This window comes from Dipodomys spectabilis, unplaced genomic scaffold (genome assembly GCF_019054845.1).
Source record: "Dipodomys spectabilis isolate Male_0828 unplaced genomic scaffold, ASM1905484v1 ptg000147l, whole genome shotgun sequence".
NCBI lineage: Eukaryota > Metazoa > Chordata > Mammalia > Rodentia > Heteromyidae > Dipodomys > Dipodomys spectabilis.
The window spans coordinates 412,501-433,126 of NW_024870824.1; the positions used below are offsets into that span (position 1 = coordinate 412,501).

At 39.2% G+C, this 20,626-nt stretch overlaps 1 protein-coding gene across 2 annotated transcripts in view; it reads right to left on the minus strand.

The window, feature by feature from the left end:
• Window positions 1–16,111: 16,111 nt before the first annotated feature.
• Efna5 (ephrin A5) overlaps window positions 16,112–20,626 on the minus strand; it is a 287,840-nt gene continuing 283,325 nt past the window's right edge. For both annotated transcript variants that reach the window (XM_042692218.1, XM_042692217.1), the window contains one exon: window positions 16,112–19,376. In XM_042692218.1, the coding sequence (XP_042548152.1) occupies window positions 19,255–19,376 (122 nt within the window). In that variant the 3' untranslated portion in view covers window positions 16,112–19,254. The remainder of the gene's footprint in view (window positions 19,377–20,626) is intronic.

Genomic DNA, 20,626 nt, shown 5'->3' on the forward strand with positions numbered 1-20,626 from the left:
TTGAGTAGAGAAGAGTAAACAGAAGACAATCAGTAAAAGGAAAATAAGACATTGTGTGTGTGTGTGTGTGTGTGTGTGTGTGTGTGTGTGTGTGTGTGTGTGTATTTGTTGTTGTTTTTCAGTTCTGGGGTTTGAAACCAAGGGTTCATGCATGCTAGGCACTTGACTCATGCCTCTATCCCCTTGTGTCTGTTTGTTTTGTTTTGTTTTTTTGCTTTGTTTTGTTTGTAACATTTTTTTAAATTTTTTATTGTAAAGGTGATGTGCAGAGAGATTACAGTTACATAGCTCAGATAATGAGTACATTCTTTTTGAACAATGTCATCTCTTTCCTCCTTTTCTCCCAGTTTTTCCCCTCCTGACTCCCTTCCCCCACGAGTTGTATAGTTCATTTTCAACGTAGTATCTAGCGAGTATCACTGCTGCATTAGTTCACCCTTTGTCTCGCCCCTTTGTGCTTCCCCTTACCCTCTCAAAATCAAACTTACATTCAAGACAAAAAGTACAGAAATCATAAAAAGGGGAAAACAAAACCCAAAACAAAACCAAAAGGATTTAAAAAAGTAAAATAAAAACCCCGCTTGTTTCCCTTTCTTGAAGTTCATTTTGATAAGCATCATTTTGAGATAAGATCTGACTAACTTTCCCCAAGTGGGCTTCAACTTGTGACCCTCTTGTCTCAGTCTTCTCGTAGTTGAGATTGCAAATGTGCACCTTCATACCTGGCTTCAAATATTTCCTGGGTATTGTTTCCAATGTTCTGGTGACAATTCTAGTTTATCATTTACCATTGACCAAAGCTTGCTAAGTGACATACACTATGTTATACAACCTTTGCTAACAAGTTCATCCAAGGAAGCTGTCCTTATTGGTTTCTTATAGATGAAAAAAGGGCAAAATGTTTCCCATAGGTAAAAGACTGAGCTATGACTTGGATTCATGTTTCTATGGCTCTAAAACTTGAAGCTAACAGAATCCATCACCTTATCTGATTGTAAGATGTCATAAATATCAACGCAACTAAGATCTTTCTTTGGGGAATTTAGAGAATATGTCACTCTTAGCCTATGTCATATGATTTCTCTTGGTTCTATCAGGATCTCCATCATAGCCTTTGCCCATGTCTTTGCCTGGGATCAAGGGAACCACTAGCTTGATTAGGTTAATAATAGTTATTATGGTTATGCTTGGTGCAGTTTTAGCTGATCAGTTTCCCCTTTTAATCTATTATAAATTATTGTTCAATATATTTGGGTTTATGACTATTTTCCCAGAATCTTAATACTTCTTAGATCATGATAAATCATGATTGGGAAGTAATTGCATACAGGGTAGGTACCAATTAGATGCAGTTTAAAATTCAATGTGGGGGCTGGGAAGGTGGCTCAGTGGTAGAGTGCTTGTCTTGCATGCATGAGGCCCTGGGTTCAATTCCTCAGCACCACATAAGCAGAAAAAAAAAGCCAGAAGTGGCACTATGGCTCAAGTGGTAGAGGACTAACCTTGAGCTGAGGGACAGTGCTCAGGCCCAAAGTTCAGGCCCACAACTGACAAAAAATAAATAAAATAAAATTCAATGTGTATCCTATGAAATTAACAAAAGTGCAGGAAGAGGTGGATTGGAGGGATGGGTGAGAATGTTGAAAGGGGTGACATTGATCAAGATGCATTGTATTCATAAACTGCTATGTTGGATGGTAATTCCTTTGTAGAGTTACTTAAAGAAACTAATTAACATAGACTAACACAGACACTTATCTACAAGCCTTAAATTTTCTACTCTCTCCCCCTTGCCTTCCTCTTCTGTTCCACATATCCCTTCCTCCTCTCCCTTCATGAATTCCACCTAACTTCAGATGACATATAACTATATAAACAGCCTACTTAAATTAGTTTCCTCTGATCTGTGGTTTAGACTCCAAGTCCTCAATTACAGAATTCATGTCTAGTTAAGCATTACACACAGGTCTCTACACACCAAGGACTTCCAACCAACCAAGGGTAACCACGATGAACTTGTCAGGCTCAAAGTCAGACCCTAGTTCCTGGTCTTTATCTGAGCATTGCAATCATTTGTTTTCATTCCCTTAGCTAATATTGGATATGGTATACAAGTATATCACCAGGACTCTTGGAACAGCAGGAATAGACTGTATATGTTTCTCAGTTATAAGATTAACAATAGGGGCTGGGGAGGTAGCTCAGTGGTAGAGTGCTTGCCTTGCATGCATGAGGCCCTGGGTTCGATTCCCCAGCACCACATAAGCAAAAAGAAAAAAGCCGGAAGTGGCGCTGTGACTCAAGTGGTAGAGCGCTAGCCTTGAACTGAAGAGCTGAGGGACAACGCCCAGACCCAGAGTTCAGGCCCCACGACAGGACCCAAAAAAAAAAAAAAAAGATTAACAATAGAAGATTGCTTACTTTCTCTAAAAGATTGTTTTAATTTTAGGATTTTAGTTTTTTTCTTCTGCTAGATGGGTGGCATGGGTAAGATCTTTCCTTCCAATGTCTCTTTTTTCCTCTCCTTCCTGTTAGGCTTTCCTTCCTTTTCATTCTTTTCTCTTCTTTTTCCTTTCTTTCTAGCTTTCCCTCTTCCTATTGTTCCTAATTGCTTGAGGAAGGAGTCCTGGGCTTATGCTGTGGGAGGGAATTCCAATTATTCCTTTCTGCTTTCTCCCCTCCCCTTCCTACACACACACACACACACACACACACACACACACACACGCTCTATCACTGGTTCCTCAAAATACATAGACAGATGTATGCACACCGTTAAGGAAGAAGTGCTATGGAATGTGGCATGCTGTGTGCCAATGCTAATATTCTATTCTATAGATGCTGGTACTCAGTTAGTCTTGGCTGGCTGGATAGTTCCCATGTAGCTTTTGCTTAATGTCTGAGTAATTGGAGGGAGAAGAACTTTGGTCTGTCTTTCTCCTTTTATGCTGTCCTCTTTTTGCACTTTATTTCTGATTACAAGTGAGTGTGATTTCAAATGAGAAACACTTAACAAAGAGTCAGAGAGATGAAATTTCACTGAGATGCAGAACACAGGAAGAGAAAATGTGTGAAAAATCACTTTGATGGGGTTGTCTTGGTAGCTAGTAAAGCAAAGAAAGGAAATTCCCGCACAGCAGGCTTTAATAAAATTGGCAGGCAGGGATGTCAGGCTGTATGAGAATACTGGTGAGGAAAATAGAGATGGAGAGTGAGAACAGGATAATAAGGCTTCTCTCATTTCGGACATTCTTTCCCTGCACTTAATTTAGTCTCTAAATCAGTTTCTAGAGAAGAAATGTTTTCTTGTGAATTTGCAACAATGGGTTTCAGAAGGAAAAACATTTCCCAACCTAAGAAGTAAACCTTAGACAATATCATAGCTTGGTATTGAAGATTTCTAATCCCATGGATAGTAATAGTACATTTATGAAGAGTAGTATTTATCTATGTATGTACCAAATAGTATATGGCAATTCAGATTTCAAATTAGGATGAGCAAGTTATCTTTATTCAGTGGAAAAATCCATCATGGTAATCTATAAAGACACTTTTTTTGTTGTTGTTGTTGGTCGTGGGGCTTGAACTCTGGGCCTGAGCGCTATCCCTCAGCTCTTCAGCTCAAGGCGAGTGCTCTACCACTTGAGCCACAGCGCCACTTCCGGTTTTCTAGAGGTTTATTGGAGAGAAGAGTTTCATGGACTTTCCTGCCAGGGCTGGCTTTGAACCACGATCCTCAGATCTCAGCCTCCTGAGTAGCTAGGATTACAGGCGTGAGCCACCGGCGCCCAGCTATAAAGACATATTTTGGGGGTTTTTTTGTGTGTGGGGGGGGGTGCGGTCTTAGGGCCTGAAATCTGGGCCTGGGCGCTGTCCCTCAGCTCTTCAGCTCAAGGCTAGCACTCTACCACTTGAGCCACAGCGCCACTTCCGGCTTTTTTCTTTTTGCTTATGTGGTGCTGAGGAATCGAACCTAGGTCCTCAAGAATGCAAGGCAAGTGCTCTACCACTGAGCCACCTTCCCAGCCCTAAAGACACATTTTTAAGAGCTTTAAAAATACCATTTGAAGCTGGCTGCTACTCTGGCTCATGCCTGTAATCCTAGCTATTCAGGAGGCTGAGATCTGAGGATTTCAATTCAAAGCCATCCCAGGCAGGAAAGTCTGTGAGACTCATATTCTAAATTAACCACCAAATTCTAGAAGTGGAGCTGTGGCTCAAAGTGGTAGACTGCTAGTCTTAAGCAAAAAAAAAAAAAAAAAAAAAACCAGCTCCAAGAACAGTGCCAAGGCCCTGAGTTCAAGCCCCATGACCTACGTACACATAAAATTTGGTTTTCATGCAACTCTTGGAATTTTTGTATCTGCCACAGAAAACAAACCTACTACTACAACAAACAGCAAATTCCTATTTCCTTATTTTCACTTTCCTAACAACTTACCATTTACTTACTTGTTTTGTTTGTTATTTATACTCTAAGTCCATCCGCTAGTTTATAAGATTCTTGGGGCTAAGAATATGTTCAGTGGTAGAGGGCTTGCCTAATATTTTGAAAGGCCCTGAGTCTAATACCTAGCACCATATGAAAGAAGTGCATTATGATGCTTACAACACTTTGTGACACATAGTACATACTCAGTAAATAATAAATGAGAAGCTGGGAACATTTGCCTCACATGATTAAAGTATCTTACTCAAAGCTGGTAGCCACCAGAACCTTTTTCACTTAACCTCCTTCAAGTAATGACTATGGTTTGCAAGGAGGCAGGATACTTCCAGGGAAGGCTTCAAAAGACCAGGAAATCTGGACACACAGCATCCTTAAATGTCAGTGAGTGGCAGATCACAATGGGCCTTACTAGTCTTCAGAACATGAAACTCTGGTGGGATACCAGTTTTAACCTTTGCCTTTTAGAAACTTGTGCTAAAGTTCTTCTCTAGATTGAGGTCAATGTCTTGGAAGAGAGTCAGCAGCTTCCAGAGAGAGGGCCTCTCAACTTTAGCCTCCATCAAGTTCTTTTTTCTTTAGTAGCTGGCTCGGAAAAGACAAAGCAGCAAATTCTACTAGAGACACTAGGCTGAAATAAATGCTACCTTGGAAGTGGGGTCACTTTACAACAGTGTTGTCTATCACTCTGAGCTTTCTTCTCCTCCAGGGGAGACGACCAGCTTAGGCTCAAAGTATGGATAAAGTGCCTATTTTAGCTGAAGGTATCTATTAAAAGAGGGGGAGAAAATAGCCTAAACCCTGTGCCCGCTTGCACTTGGTTGTGGTGGAGAGAGAAGAGAAGCAGTCAGCTCCTGCTGTTCTCAGTGGGGGTCCTCCAAAAGCAGTCCTTGTATTAACCACTTCTCGGTTTTGTCCCCGTCTCGTTATCTGTTCTTGTTAAAAATCTTTATTATTCATGGATGCAAAAAAAAAATCCCATCATTAACCCATCATAAATATTCATAACACTTGTAATTGTGTGCATTTCATTTAGCCACTTGGCAAAACTTCTCCAAAGAACCAGAGTTTTTAAGGAAATCTGGCTAATGAGACCAGAGCCCAGGAAATGCAGGGTGGATTTTCTACTTTATGCTATTTTATTTGAACCTGCAAACAAATGCAAAATATAAATAATAATTAAAAGATAAGCAGGGGAGGTGTTCACTCACAATGAAGAGCAACACATTCCTCATTGTCATGATTGTGCTTTTGTGTCTCACAGAAGGTCAGAGTAAACACTGTACTACAACAGGGAGGAGAATGGTGAGGCTGCACTGCTTAGGGATTTATCCAGGAGCCAACAAAGGCCAGATCAATTCCTTGCTTTGGTTATCTGGGACCGCTCCTCTCATGTTCTGTATAACTGACTTCAAGTTGAAGCTGAGATGTGTGGCCCCCATCTTGGCTTATTATAGCAGACAGCAATTCATTTTTACTAAGTGTTATATCCATCGTGTTTTGTTCTGATCCAGTTTATCTACACTGCACTCTCCCATCAGTAACAAGAGCTTTTTAAGGAGTAAAACCCAGCAAACTTCCAGGGTAGCCGAGTAGAACTGGAATAATGTACTTCTCCACTGCCAACTCCTCCCATTCAGAGCACACAGATTGTAAACCAGTGGGAGCATCTTTTGTGCCACCCATTCTTGCCTCGAAGTGTTTCTTTGCTGCCTTTCAGTTTAAGGATTCTCACCACTGAAAAGGGATTTTTGAAAACGGTATGAGCTGTAGAAGAAGATATGTATAACAACAGAAGTTGCCCTTGCCTGCACTTATTTAGGATTGTTCTAGGCCATTATTGACAACATTTATGCTTGATAATGAGTTGTTTTTCCAGTGTAATGGCTAACAGGAGCAGGGAACTATTGGTAACATTCAAAACTGCACAGCAAGTTCTGCAGTCCCTGAGGGTTTACACCAAGTAGAAGCAAGTTACCACCAATGCCAGCATAAGACGGGCTGATAGTACACATAACTTCGTGAGGAAATGTCACATGCTAATGGGGAACACTCCAGATTTTCAAGCAAAAGACCAATTAAAATTAAAACAAGTTCTTGATCAGGTCCTGTGGAAGTAGAGCAACTTCTTTTTTCTGCTATTGATCCTTGAGCTCATTTGCGGTGGTGTTTGGCATGCATCACTTTGTTTGTTGGGGCAGCTCAAAGACTCTAATTAGAGACTAACTTTTGTAATTCTTCCCTCTGTCTACTGACATAGGAGATCAGCAGGAAAGAGGGGCTCTTTACTTATTTTATATTCAACCTCCAAAAAAGGCCTGTATCTTCAAGGAAATTAAGTGTGATGTTTTATATAATTAATTTGTGTCAATTTAGATGTGACCTTTGAAATATGGCAAATTTCTTCAGAATGTAGTATGTTGAAACTCAAAATCAGGTTCTTAAATTCTTGTGGTATTAATTACTCCCTCTGTGCTTCCATTGAGCTTTCTTCACAACCTTCTTATCCTATCATATTTATTTAATAGAACTATTTTGCTTGTAAAAAGCTATGATTCACTCAGTGTCGCTTGTATAATGAGGGCTTATTTTAAGGATGGCCATGCCAATAACAGAGTCAGAATCTCATGAAATCTCAAAATAAAAGCAAAATAATAGTTAGACATCACAGGGAGTGGAACTAGGAAGTGATTTTGAATTTAAGCAGACCGTTCTATGGAATTGGAAACTTGTAGAAGAAATAAACCTAACATAAATTCTGAATATGTGATCCTTTCTTATCTATCTCCCTATCTTCTGAATTATTCTATCTATATTACCTCTCAAGAGGAGCAAGCTTATGGTTCCATGTAATTATTAAATAATAAGCCAAGAGATATTATTTTTCTCTGCTACAATATAGGATGCTAACCAACCTATGGATTGGCTCCTTTAGGTCAGGTGCCCATTCCTTATTCAGTCACTTATATTCAAAATGAGATGAATTAATATATTATATATCTTCCAGCTGTCCTTCTTCCTTTTATTGGAAGGAACTATGTAAACAAGAAGCTCCATAGCTGGTGTGTAGAACTTCATAATAACTGAGTTTTCTTAAGTGGCTAGCTTCCTAGTAAAAATATCCATAGCGCTTAGCATAAGTACTGGCATGTAATAGGTGCTCCATAAAATATGTCTAAATTGAATATTAAATCTTTAAGTCTTCCTTCATGGGGTAAAGTGAAGTAACGTGCCGTATCCATATGATATAATTTACTTGTCAACAGCAAGACCTTATTTGGATTCTGCATTCTAAGACATGGTGTATTTTACTTTCTCCCTTCCCTTTCTTTATCTAAAACAATGTGTTTTCTTTATGTAAAGAAATCAAGCCATTGAGATAGAGCTGGCAATTCAATATGATATGACATGAAGGCCAAATTTTATTTTGAGATGCGAAACTTACTGTGACCTCACATACTGTGACTCTAATACATACTGTGGAATACTTTGCACTAACTTCTGCAGCAATAAGGTGTTGGGAAGAAAATCAACTCATATGCTGGTTTCAAGGGGTTTAGGGCTAGAAGACCAAGACTTTCTCTCAGAATGAAAGCTCTTTCCCTTAAATTATGTACTTCTCAGAGTCACCAACTGACATAGTGAGCTGAAGGCATATGTCTGCAGCTCCTGTTCTGCTCAGAAATCTCTGTCACTCTCTCTGACTCTGTTTTAGGCCCGCAGGTGGAATTCCCAGAGGGATGATCTCCAAATGACAATTGTACCAAGATTCTGTGACCACAGTGGGCAGCACAGACAGGTAGCCCCAAGTGCAAGTTTGTACTGGACAGAGGTCTATTCCTGCCCAGAGAACCTCCCATCATACACTCATTACTTTCAGTTGGTCCTACCTGCCATCTAGGAAACTGGCCAGGGCAGAGAATCAATTTAGAAGTAGAAATATTGTAGTGATTGGAAAAAAAATCAATCTTCATTTTTGCAAATCTTCCACCAAAGAAAATGAATATCAAGTCCTTTGAGGTATGTTTTCTTCATTGTTCTTGAAAGAAAAGTTGATTGTGTTTAGGGACTGCTTCTAGAAGATTAACACATGTCTAGTATGTACATTAAATAAGCAACTTAATGTTACTACGTTTGTGTTCTTCTATATTATCTCTCTGCTTCTTCATGACATTCTGTGGAGTTTTAGGAGCCCCTCGCACTTTTTTCCCTTTTCCTCTCTATGGAAGTATCTAAATGTGGACTAGGGCAGTGTGGTGTTTGTATGAGTTGAGCATCTTAGCAAAGGAGACTAGTCTCCTCATTAGATGGAGTAAGTAATAAGACTTGTGTGCAGGATCAATGACAAAAGAAAGAAAAAAGAAAGCTGAACTAAGAAAAGAGGACAGCCAAACAGATTCCAGCGAAAACTGGTTTCGCTTGCTAATGAATCCACCAGCTAGTACTGAATTCTTGATACCACACCTCTCAAATCAAGCTTAAAAAAATTGATTCCATGCTGTTTAATAGGACCAAGCTGTCACTTACCAGGGACATTAACTTGCTTTGTTGAATACTGCCAGGAACCAGAGAAGAACAGGACCCGCACAGAATGTGGGACACTCCAATTCATTGATAACCTTAAAACCTGAACTAGGAGTGAATCAAAAATTTGCAATTTATGGAACCTCCAGTCCAATCTCATGTTTCCTCAGGAGAAGAACGTTAAGAATTCAAGGAATGTTCAAACCAACATGAATTTGGTCACTTCCATAGATTGCTGTACTCAAACATGCCTAGAAATTAAGATACCCATTCTCCTCTACCTGAGACTCTTGGGAGCTATCCCAAGCAAAATAGATCAGGGCCAATATATTGGTGGAATTATTGTTGGAATATTGGCCTTGGAACACTGAGAAGTTCTGTGGATGGAGAAGTGAGTTGAATTAAGGAAAAGACACCAAGGCCCCAAACACCAAACTATCCTCTCTGCCATAGCTGATGGTTTCCACACTTACAGTAAGGGGTCTGAGAAATTCTCCAGTATCGTCAGATAAACAAATAACAGAGTGTGTGGCTGTCCATCTCCAGCATAATTTCTTTTTTCCTTTCTTTTTTTCTTTGCGTAAAACAACAAAGATTTATTAAAGAAAAAGATAAGCAGAGCTCAGGATAAACAGGAGGGGTTCCCAAGAATTAACCCCAGGATAAGCCTGGGGTTAATAAGGTGTTGCTAGGACAGAGCCAGGGTTCCCCATAAGCAGGGCTACTCAAAGTCATAGTGATATGATGTCCGGGCGTCTGCATATATGATTGCTCAAGGTCATGGTAAGGGACGAACTGCTTCTGAGGGAGAAGTGTTTTCCCTGATTGCCTGGCCAGTCTCTTTTTCTACCCTCACAATTACCTGTAAGGCAGAGGCATCCTTATTTAACTACTACATTTTTTTGCCCTCTGGCTTGTGATGTTGTCAGACTCATGTACCATCTGTCTAATGTGACCCTTCATGTCGTTTCAAATACCACATTGATTCGAACAGACAATGCCTAGAGAAGATATACCATGAATACATAAAATTAAGGAAAATGTAAAAGTGTCCAGCTATATTTATGTGGAATAGGGGGAAATGGCAGAAAAGAAGTGATTATACAAATTTAAAATTGGCCTTTCTTGTCCTTCAGGGTTGGATTCATGGATTCAGCCAATTCCTATTTAAAAGTACTTAAAAGAAATGCATCTGTACTGAACTTGCACAGAAATTTTCTTGTCATTATTTCCTAATGCAACTGCTTTTTCTATTTCAGCATTTCCATTTATATGTCAATATAACTACTGTATCTATAGTAGTTATGTTGTGAGGTATTGTGAGTAATCTGAAGATGACTTAAGTAGAAGGGAGAATGTGCTAGAACATGTAAAACTGCTACATACTCTATTCCACATAGAGTACTTCAGCATGCATGGGTTTTGGATCTGCAGAGTTCCTGAATCTAGTTCCTTCTAGATACCTATAGTGAATATGTATTTTAAAAATATTTCCTTATATTTACAGGTAGGTTTGAATATGCAGAGAAGATAGAATGTTATCTTGGGGGAAAATATAAAAGCAAATTGTATTTAAAGAGTTGATTTATAATAATACCATTGACTCACACATAAGAAAAATTTGGGAAGTTGCCCGGTGATTTTCTCCCAATTCCATTGCTTTGGAAACGTCCCACAGACAGAATAAACAGCATCATTTGTTTTTCCTTTAGTTGGAGCTTTTAGATTCTGAAGGAATGAAGAAGAACAGACGTGGCTCAACTTGACTCCAGTTCTTTCCCTAGGCTACCTGAGTAAAGCAGCTTTCTCCTCTCTGTTCTTCCCTGGGAGAATGATGACAATCCTTTTTCCCAGTTAATTCTTTTCCAAACTTGTTAGAAACAGTCATTGGTTTATAGTTTTATTCTTTATGACTGTGAGATCTGGGGATGAAATACTCTCTATCAACCACAAAGCCTATTACTATTTTAAGTACCTGCATCTTCCAGGAGAAGGAGCATGCTGGCTCTCTGCTGGAGAAATAAATGGAGTCAGCTTTAGACCTGGCACACTGTCTTTAGTAAAAAATAACGACACAGATCATCCTGTTCTCTCTACTGTAGGAAACATGTGCAGATCTAGTAAAGCAGAGAACGCATCTCAGAGGAGTTGCTTGTCATACTCTGAGATACAAGTTTGGTTTTTTTTGTTTACAAATGGGATAGGGAGTTTGTCCCCAAAACAAGCTCTGTCTGAACACAAAAAGGAGAGGCTACCAGAGTGGTGACAACATACATTTTCTAGGAATTTGTTCTTTTATTTTAGGGATCTGTTTGTTTCATGGTTGTGAAGGAAAGAAATGACTTTGGCTACCTACACTTCAAATCATATGTGAAGTTTGAATGAACACCTGGCATTTGGGAACAAAACAGCAGGCAAAAATATAATGTTATATTTTCCTATTGTCATCTTTCTGAGATTTTTGGGGGGGAGGGTGTCTTTCCTTTTGTGTTCTTGTCCAGATTGACAAGCATCCATGTGTTATCAAGTGACATGGAGTTCTTGCTTGAATAATCTTGACTAAAATCTAGGATATTTCAATGTACATTATTGACTCAGAGAGCCACCCACTAGATTGAATTCTTCTGAATTAACATTGACTGACAGCTTCAGTGAAGCAGGGCTTTTAACCCAAAAGGTCATGCCCGCCCACTTCCCAGCCTCAGCAATGCTGAGAGCATCTTTGTTACAGAGCTGTTATGATACAGGTTGTATAGCTTTGGAGTTTTCTCCCATTAATGTTACAGAAAACTCCAGGTTTAGAAATTAAACTCTGAATGCAAAAAAAAAAAAAAAAAAAAAAAAAAAAAAAAAAACACAGACAGCACTAAGCAAGAAGGATTCTTAGTTTTGTTTTATTTTTGACTGAAGTGGGTGTTACCATCTTGCTCATCATCTTTCAATGTGGATGCCAATTAATACCATCACTGGCAGAGCAGTGAGATGACAGAACTAGGGACACTTCGGAAGAGATATTAAATAGTGAAACCAAGCTTTCCTCTCAGCATGTACAGAGACCATTGAGAGGACAATGACAATCTCTGCTGAATATCATTAAAAGGGTCACTATGCTGGGATAGGTTGAACATGAGGCTTATAGTCTCTTTTCTTCTCTCCAGTTGTAAGAGATAGCTGCATAAAATTCTACCTAGCATGGCTTAGGAATGACATTCTGTTTAAAAAGGAGGCCAGACCTACCTGGAAACTGTATTTGTACAGCAAACTCCTGGGTGGTTTGTTGTTGTTGTTTTTTGTCAGACGTGGGGCTTGAACTCTGGAACTGGGCACTGTCCCTGGGCTTTTCAGCTCAAGGCAAGCACCCTACTACTTGAACCACAGTGCCACTTCTGGCTTTTCTGGTGGCTTATTGGAGGTAAGAGTCTCATGGGCTTTCCTGCCCGGGCTTGCTTTGACCTTGATCTTCAGAGCTCAGTCTCCTCAGTAGCTGGGATTACAGGCATGTGCCACCAGCACCCAGCTCAAACTCCTGTTTTAATTAGGTATTAGGTTTATGAAAGACTGGCTTGGCTAATCATCTTTTCTCCAAACCAACTAAACCTTTGGTGATACCTTGATTATGGTTTCTTTGGTCATAAAATTTCTTGCCATCTTAAAAACTCCTTTGCATTTATTTAGTCCTATGATATTTAAATGACAAAAAATTGATGCAAATTTACTGCTTTCAAGGTTGGACAGTACAATTTCACTTAAAAATAAGCACACCAATGTATTTAACTAATGTATAGCTTAGCAAAGTGTGATGTATTGCACTAAAAATATTGGCATGATAGTTATTTATGACTTTCAGAAGTATTTATTTTCCTACAGCAAAGCTGTGATGTTACCCACAACATTTTTGCCAGTGCTTTGCCAGAGGATAGTTACATCATTAGCAAGATATGAAACTAAGCTCTGCAAACAGCTAGACACTGCTTTTGAAAACAGTTCTAAGAAACTGTTTCAATGGTTTTACTAAACAAACAAATGAACAAAAACCCAATGGCTTTTACTAAACAATTACTGAAAATTACATTTTTAATTTTTATGATACCTAGATTCTCCTATGATTATTTCTATTATTATTATTTCTATAAGAAATGAATCCAAATACATGTGTTATATATATATACTTGGTGTGACTACACCAAGTACATAAAAATCTAGACTCTGAAATTTGCCTTATGAATCTTTGTATACCACCCTTCAAATATCCCAACAATACCAAATGCTTTGTGTGTGTGGATCATGCCCATGTTTGCTCATGGTCTCATCTCTGATCCAGCTTGCTTTTCAGTTACCATACTACTTATTCAGAATGCCTCTTAATCAGGAACTCACAGCCATTATCAAGCTATCTTATGCCTCAGTTTTGTGCATTTTGTATTTTATCCCATTTCCTTAATCTCTGTGTGTGTAAACTTTGCCTTCGCTGAAATCCTAAACATGTCACAATTTAGTGTAGATACAGTCTGGGCAGCAGAAACAGCTATTTGATTATTCTGTAAAGTACAACCTGAAATAGTCATCCCTCCCCACACTCCTCTCCCCCCACTTCCCTTACTTCCTTAGGAGGAGAAATGGTAATTTCTCTGTACCAATATCTCCAAGATTTGTTTCAGTGACACTCATATTTTGTCTTGTACTTTCTCATTTTCACTGTCACCACAGTAGCTGCTATGAACATCTACCCTATGCAGTTTATTTTCTTTAACTTGCCTCTGAGTTGTTATTTTTCAAAAAGAGCTCCTAATCTCATTTTGACTACTTTTAGGGGTGATTTCCCTTAACTCAAGTTTCCTAATCTGAAGATTGCAAATATTTTTTTACTCACTTTTATTTTTTAAAGGAATCTCCCATATTATTTATGCATAGTATATATACTTGTATTTTATACTGTTCTCTAAAACTCATTACTGATATGCTTACACATCATGTCTGCCTCATGTTGTAAACAGGTGTAAAAATCATTCTGTCTGGCACTAACAGAGCACAATGTCATGATCACTCGAATTCTTTTGATGATGATGGTGAAGATGATGATGGTGGTGATGTGATGCTGTTCTGGTTAGAAAACCACATAGCCCAGTGCTTTTTGTTTGTTTTTGAATGTGAGTTGTTTCTCATTCTACAAAACTGTCATTTTTCATTACTAAAAAACAGTCATGATAAGAAGTAATTAGGGTTTAGTGACCTGTCAAATAATTAAGCATAATAAAAAGCTCTCAATGAGTTCAATATGAACGTGGTATAATTAAAGCCAAGTCTTGAAATGCATTTAGGTGTCTGTCAGGTATTTGAGGTTTGTCTCCTTTTTCAGTTGAAATTCTTAGATTTTTGCATCATTGAAGTAAAAAAAAAAAATCACACATTTCTTGTATGCAAAGTGGGCTTTGCAGTGTTTGGTAAGGGCAGAATTTAGATAATCAACAACAATAAAACAACAACAACAACAACAACAACAAAACCACTTCCACAACTCTGTGATTTGCAAGTGAGTCCTAGAAATACTATGTGAGTTATCTAGGGTCACATAACGGTAAAGTCAATTCTTTGCTACTGAGAATTGAAGTTTGGGGTTATAATGACGTGATTATTACAACTGTGTAAGATGTTTGCTAGGAAAATACTTATTTGGAATTTTTCCTGATGTAATTGCGGCTACTGTTGTATTTGTTTTAGAATTCAGGTCTTGTCATGGTGCCTTTTTAAAGGCTCACAGACATAGACAAAGCTGCAATGTCACCTCTCCCTCATTAGAATAAATGCATTGTTTGAGCTTCCCAGACCTTCTTTTGTGCATATTGTACTATCTTTTCTGCCCACAAAGATTTGGAAAAATTAGCAGAGTACAAGTAGACCCTGAAATAAAGGTATCATCCAAAGAACAAAGAACTAGAAAGAGGGATCCAATTAAAATGATGAAAATCTTTAATTTTTTATTTAGGTATACTTGTACGGACATGTGTATATACAAATACAGATCATATGGGTTTGTGTGTGGTTTTTTTTTTTTACATTTTCTATTACGTTTATATAATGTCAGCAATTCAAAACAGCACTCAATGATTAAGTGCAAAGGAGCTGTAAGCAGGGCAGTACAAGCACAGGATCACACGGAGCTGGACTTCACACCCAGACGCACACACAATGAGTGGCTTTAATGGGGTGTCAAGAGTAAGCATGGAAAGCGGATTTTGACTCATGGGTAACCTCCAACATGCCAGCATCTATTAAACTGTACAGACAATGGGAGCAAGCCCATTGTAGGGAGATTTGTCTCACATCTGAGCAGCTCTGGAGCAAATGCATGGGAAAAACTCAGCGATGCCAAACCAGAGATAGACCTGCCTATTCACGGCTCTGAGGGAAATGAAAATGTAGGAGGAAGGCAAGAGAGATTAAAAAAAAAACAAACCCAACAATATAAAAAGTTAAAGGGTGGGAGTGTAAGCAACAGAGGTGGTGGTGGAGGTGGTTTTCAAAGAAAGCTAGAGACCACATCTCTGAGAGCAGTTAGTAGTTTAAAACTTTGTTTAATTTTTCTTTATTTTTGGAACTAAGAAAAATGGCTGCAGCCGTTGCTAAGGCACCAGAGATAAACAGAGTTCCTGAAAACCCATAGATACTGTGGCTCCTCCTTTTACAACTAAACAGAGAAGGAAACAGTCAACTTTTAGCCTTCCTAAGGGATTGGTTTGCAACCTTCCCTGTGCCTGAGCTGCACTCTATACTGACAAGACTCTTTCTGGGGAGGTGGGGGGGGAATGAAACACAGAAAACCAAAGTACAGAACCGTTACTAAATTCTCTACAATATTTCAAACCACATGCTTGGGGATAGTGGGAAGGACCACAGGGCTCCAACATCAGACCTGGACAACACTAAGGACAAAATATTGATCAAAAAGTCATGTTGCCCCAGGTCTCAAGATGATGGAGCCTTAAGACTGGATGGGCAATGACCACATATGAATTCAGTATGCAGAAGTGGCTCAACCATTTGTGACTTTTCTCAGCCATGAACACATTGGATGTCTCAAAACCTCTATGCATGTTTTTGTATCCTGAAAGTCTATTGTTCTACTTACAAAAGACATAAGAATCAAATTAATACTTTATTATCAAACACTATATACAACAGAGGTTGCTAATAATACAGAATTAAAGAACGCAGTTTTTTTTTGTTTTAACTTTTCTTTCCTCTGCCACCCAAGAAAGTACAGTACAAAACAATAGTCTAAACTAACACGAACGGTTACCTGGTCTATTACAGGATACACGGTATCCACTAAACAGATCCTTATTTCCCTGCTTCATGTTGCAAGCCCTTGGCAACCAGGGGCAAAGGTCGCTGGGGTTTGACCAACTGGGGCTGAGGGGCACTATGGCTGCCTTGCATGATTCTGAATTGTTCTTGAAATTAAATCTGCTACAAAGTTGCATCGACATCCTCCTAAGTCCCCAGAGGATTGTTAACATCACCACAAAAGGCCACCAGCGCTTTTTGGACAAGATGAAAACTGATGCCGATCATCTTCTTGAAAACTCCACAGCAAGTGAAGAAGCTATGATTATGTCACTTATAGGTAGAGAAGCATATTGTCTACTGGTGTGGACAGTTTTGCTATTTTTTAAACTTAATTTGCAATGGTGCAATAGTGATGTAAAAGGGTCTAATTTCACTGTGAAAAATTAAAGACAATGATGGCAGAGAGGGCCATGAGTAATTACTTTATCATTTGTTAGACAAATGCTAGGGAAAAAAAAACCCACAGAAGTCACCATTTCTAAAATGAAATTAGTACTGCTAATGTTATGACTACCAGAAATCATTATGGGATCATTTGATTTCCTTGATTATAGAACATGCAATATAATTTTGGTTCTGACTACTGATCCATTTTACAAGGTGATTTTTTTCCCCCTCTACTCAAATCCCATTGGACCAAAAAGCCTGTAACTATTAATTTAAAAAAATTGTATTTCTGGATAATACTGAGAGTACTGAGCATATAAATAAATCAAAAAGGAATCAAATGCTATGAACTTTTGTTTCAGTGAAATGGTGGGTGCCTTCTGTGATAAGACTCTGCCACTCTGGAGAAGTCATTGATGTTGGTGGAAGAGAGATGCTCGTACCCTCCAGCCTGGCAGCCCCACTGACTTGGTTCTCAGTGAGAGCAGACTCAGTATTCATGTCCACTCTAAATATATCAGATAAGCCCAGATTACATTTCAATATGTGTATAACTCTCCTGGGTGCAGTACATTGACAGCCGCCTTCATTCACATATTTTTCTAATTCGAAACTGCACAATTCTAAGCAAATTCCCATTTATGAAGTCTGTCCATAATATGATCCCCCTTTCATTTTTTGTTTACATATATATCTTTTTAAAAAAGTGAATATATAAAACCCTTTATTTCTGTTGGAATGCTTTCCATTTTCATATTTAACATGACCCTTGCATTTGTTGACTTATGTTGAAAGGCATGGTTTCTATTGTCCTGCTGCAATAGAAATGAAAAAGGCTAGACTGCTTTTGCTCCCACTGTTCTGACACTTTCCCACGTCTAGGCTTTGGATATTCAAGTTCATGAGAGCTCCACTCAGAAACCCCAGGGCCTGCATTTCCTGTAATCAACTGGAAATGTCCCTTGTTGGCCATGCTAAGATTCTTTAAACAGGGTCATCCTGTGTTTCTTCTCCTTCTGCCCCACCCTACAATGAAACAAGATAGCCCCTCCCCACCCCATAGTTCTAAATGTATCAAGGGATACCACTTTTTCTCACAAGTTTAAATAGGACAAGCATATATACTCACTCTCAGCATAAAGTATATCTAAATAATGTATTTTCTATTCTAGTGGATTTTTAAAAAAATATTTTGTTAAAGTCTTTGGGACTCCATCTTGTTTATCTCCCACAGATAAACACACGTTCCCTCTACGCTTCAGGCTGTGTCAGAAAGGGAAAGAATATAAAATCAACACTTGAATTTTTTTTTTTTTATTCCAAGCTTTGGAATTTTTTATTCCAAATTTCCCTTTCACCCTCCCACGTAGTGCTGACTGACTCTCCTGGGAACAGGGGTTTGTGTCTAAGTCCCCTGTGATCACGGAGTGTAGAGCAAAATGTGAGCATTGGGATGGGAGTAGGGGAAAGGCCACGGCACACTGGAGCTCCAGCAAAGCCAAATCACTTCTCCTCTGTCCATTGACATCCTTTTCTTGGTACCTGTTGCCCCCAGAGGAGCAGCCAAAGCTATTCCACTCTGGACTCATCAAACCTGGCTTGTCAGCCTTGGGGAAGGTCACTTTATTTATTAAAAAAAAAATGCCTCTTTGAATTCCTAAGAAGAAAAAAAAATTGTAGCACCATGGTGATCTGTATTCAAAAGGAAAAAAAAAAATCTGGTGTGTACTGCCCAGTCACTAACAAAATAGAGGCACTCACACATACCCACCTCCACTGAACAGATAGTGTTCTTTATTTCACACTTGCTCTGGGTTAGCATTCCTGTACCCTTCCTGCCTCCTGGGGGAAAAAAATAACAAGGCTTCTTTTGCAGATCACACATTTCACTGTCCAGAATGCTTTAAGACAGTCATATTTTAAAAAATAAAATAAAATAAAACCAGTGTCTCAACCTTTCAGAAGCCTGTTCATCTATATGCTCCTAGAGGAAATGGTGTAATATTGTGTCTATTCTTAATACCTCCCCTCTGGACCTGACATGGTGACATGATGCCCTGTATGATCATCTTGCAGTCCTGAATGAGAAGGCATAAATATTGTATAGGAGAGTGAAACCCTCCCGGGCTTGGCCATCATTGGCCACATCTGCCACTACGCTTCCATGTCCATACGCCGCTGGCACAGTGCACCAACGGAGCTGAGCTCTTAGAGGAGAATGCACAGGAGCTGAAGAACCCACTGGTGTCACTAAGACAATTTGGCATTTGCATCTGGAGTCCATTTAATTTGGAAGGGGTGAGAAAAGTCAAAGGCCAGGGATAGGGGTGGGGTGGGGTGTGGTGAAGGAGGTGGCATCTAGTTTAGCCACTACCCCCCTCCAAGTTGTTGCTTAGAATTCAGGCTGAAAGAAAGAAAACAACAAAAAAAAAATCTGACATCTGCCAAAAACCAATAACAAATCCCTTCTTAGGATGAGCAGTTAGGTGGATCTCTGGTGTTCCAAGACCCTGGTGTTTTTCTGTGACAGGTGACGGGAGGAGACTGTGCTATAATGTCAAAAGCATTGCCAGGAAGAACAGTAGGATTGCCAAAAGTCGACTGGGTATCCTTGGTGTCTGTGCCGCGTTCTCTCCGCGGGATGGCTCGGCTGACTCATGTACGGTGTCATCTGTTCAAATAGAAAGCACACGTTCCAATGAGATTCCACATTGTTAATAACCCTCTTGCAGCAGCCTGCTGTGAATAGACCCCACCACCCTCTGCAAAGTAGTGTAATGAACCTTGTGCCACCATTGACTTTCATGTCTGCATAATCACTCATTATTTACAGCAAACAAAGGAGAGGCTGGGACAATTGGTCTGTCTCCACAGTATTAATACTTCCCTTTAAAATGGAAGGGGGCAAAACAACAACAACAACAACAAAAAAGGTTGTGCCTAGACTGTAACCTTTGCCATTTGAGCCAGTGCTGTTTTGCCAGTGGTCAGATACATGTTGCACCAACTTGTGATGCCACAGGGAAGGAAGGAACATGTTAGAAGAGGTTAGGGCCACAGGCAGTTATGTGGACACATTAGTAATTCACCAGGAGGGACTAACTCATTTTCTTCTTTTTATCCATTTCATAGGATTAGTGTAGAATGCCTGGTCTGCTTTGTGCCTGGATGTATTTTCCAACAGGGAAAATTAATTGTCAAAACAATACTATTTTAAATCAACTATATATAAATCAACTATATATATATATATATATATATATATGTCAACTATATATTTTTAAAAAATAGCCACTGGTTTGCCTACAATTAGGAATCAATTATGGTGCTATTTTCATTATAAGCTCTGCATCTTCAGGATTAAATTACTTGAACTTGACTATTCTTATTTTTATCAGGCTGAAGCTTGGCATATAAATTATCAGTGTGGATGCAAATTTTCCTCTAAATAAAATGGATTAAGTGAGTTAAGCTTCTTTTATTTAGCTATAAAGTGTTCTACCAGGCTGCCTCTGACTTTGGATAGCCTCCCTGATCTGCCCGATTAACGGGCTTAACTGGGAAATGGGAACTTTGCAGTAATTAGTGGCCAAAGATAGGCTGGAGGCTTGCCCATGCACTGTGCTCTTTCTTCCCCAGTGAGGCCCATCTCCTTCCTTCCACCTGGCCTCACTTGGGCTTTTAGATGAAATGACCTCTGAACAGGATCTGAGAACCCACAAGTGAGCCTTGGTGCAGTTTTCATTTCAGCATCACATGAACTTCCTCTGTGAGCTCCACTGCCATCTGGGTTCACTCAATGGTCAATCGGAAAGAACAATAAATGTGAGATGCTAATGGCTGCTCTCAGGTAGACCTCGAAAGATAATCTCTAAATATCCCCCTGTGGCCCGGCTTGGGCCTCTTAATGGATTAATTATC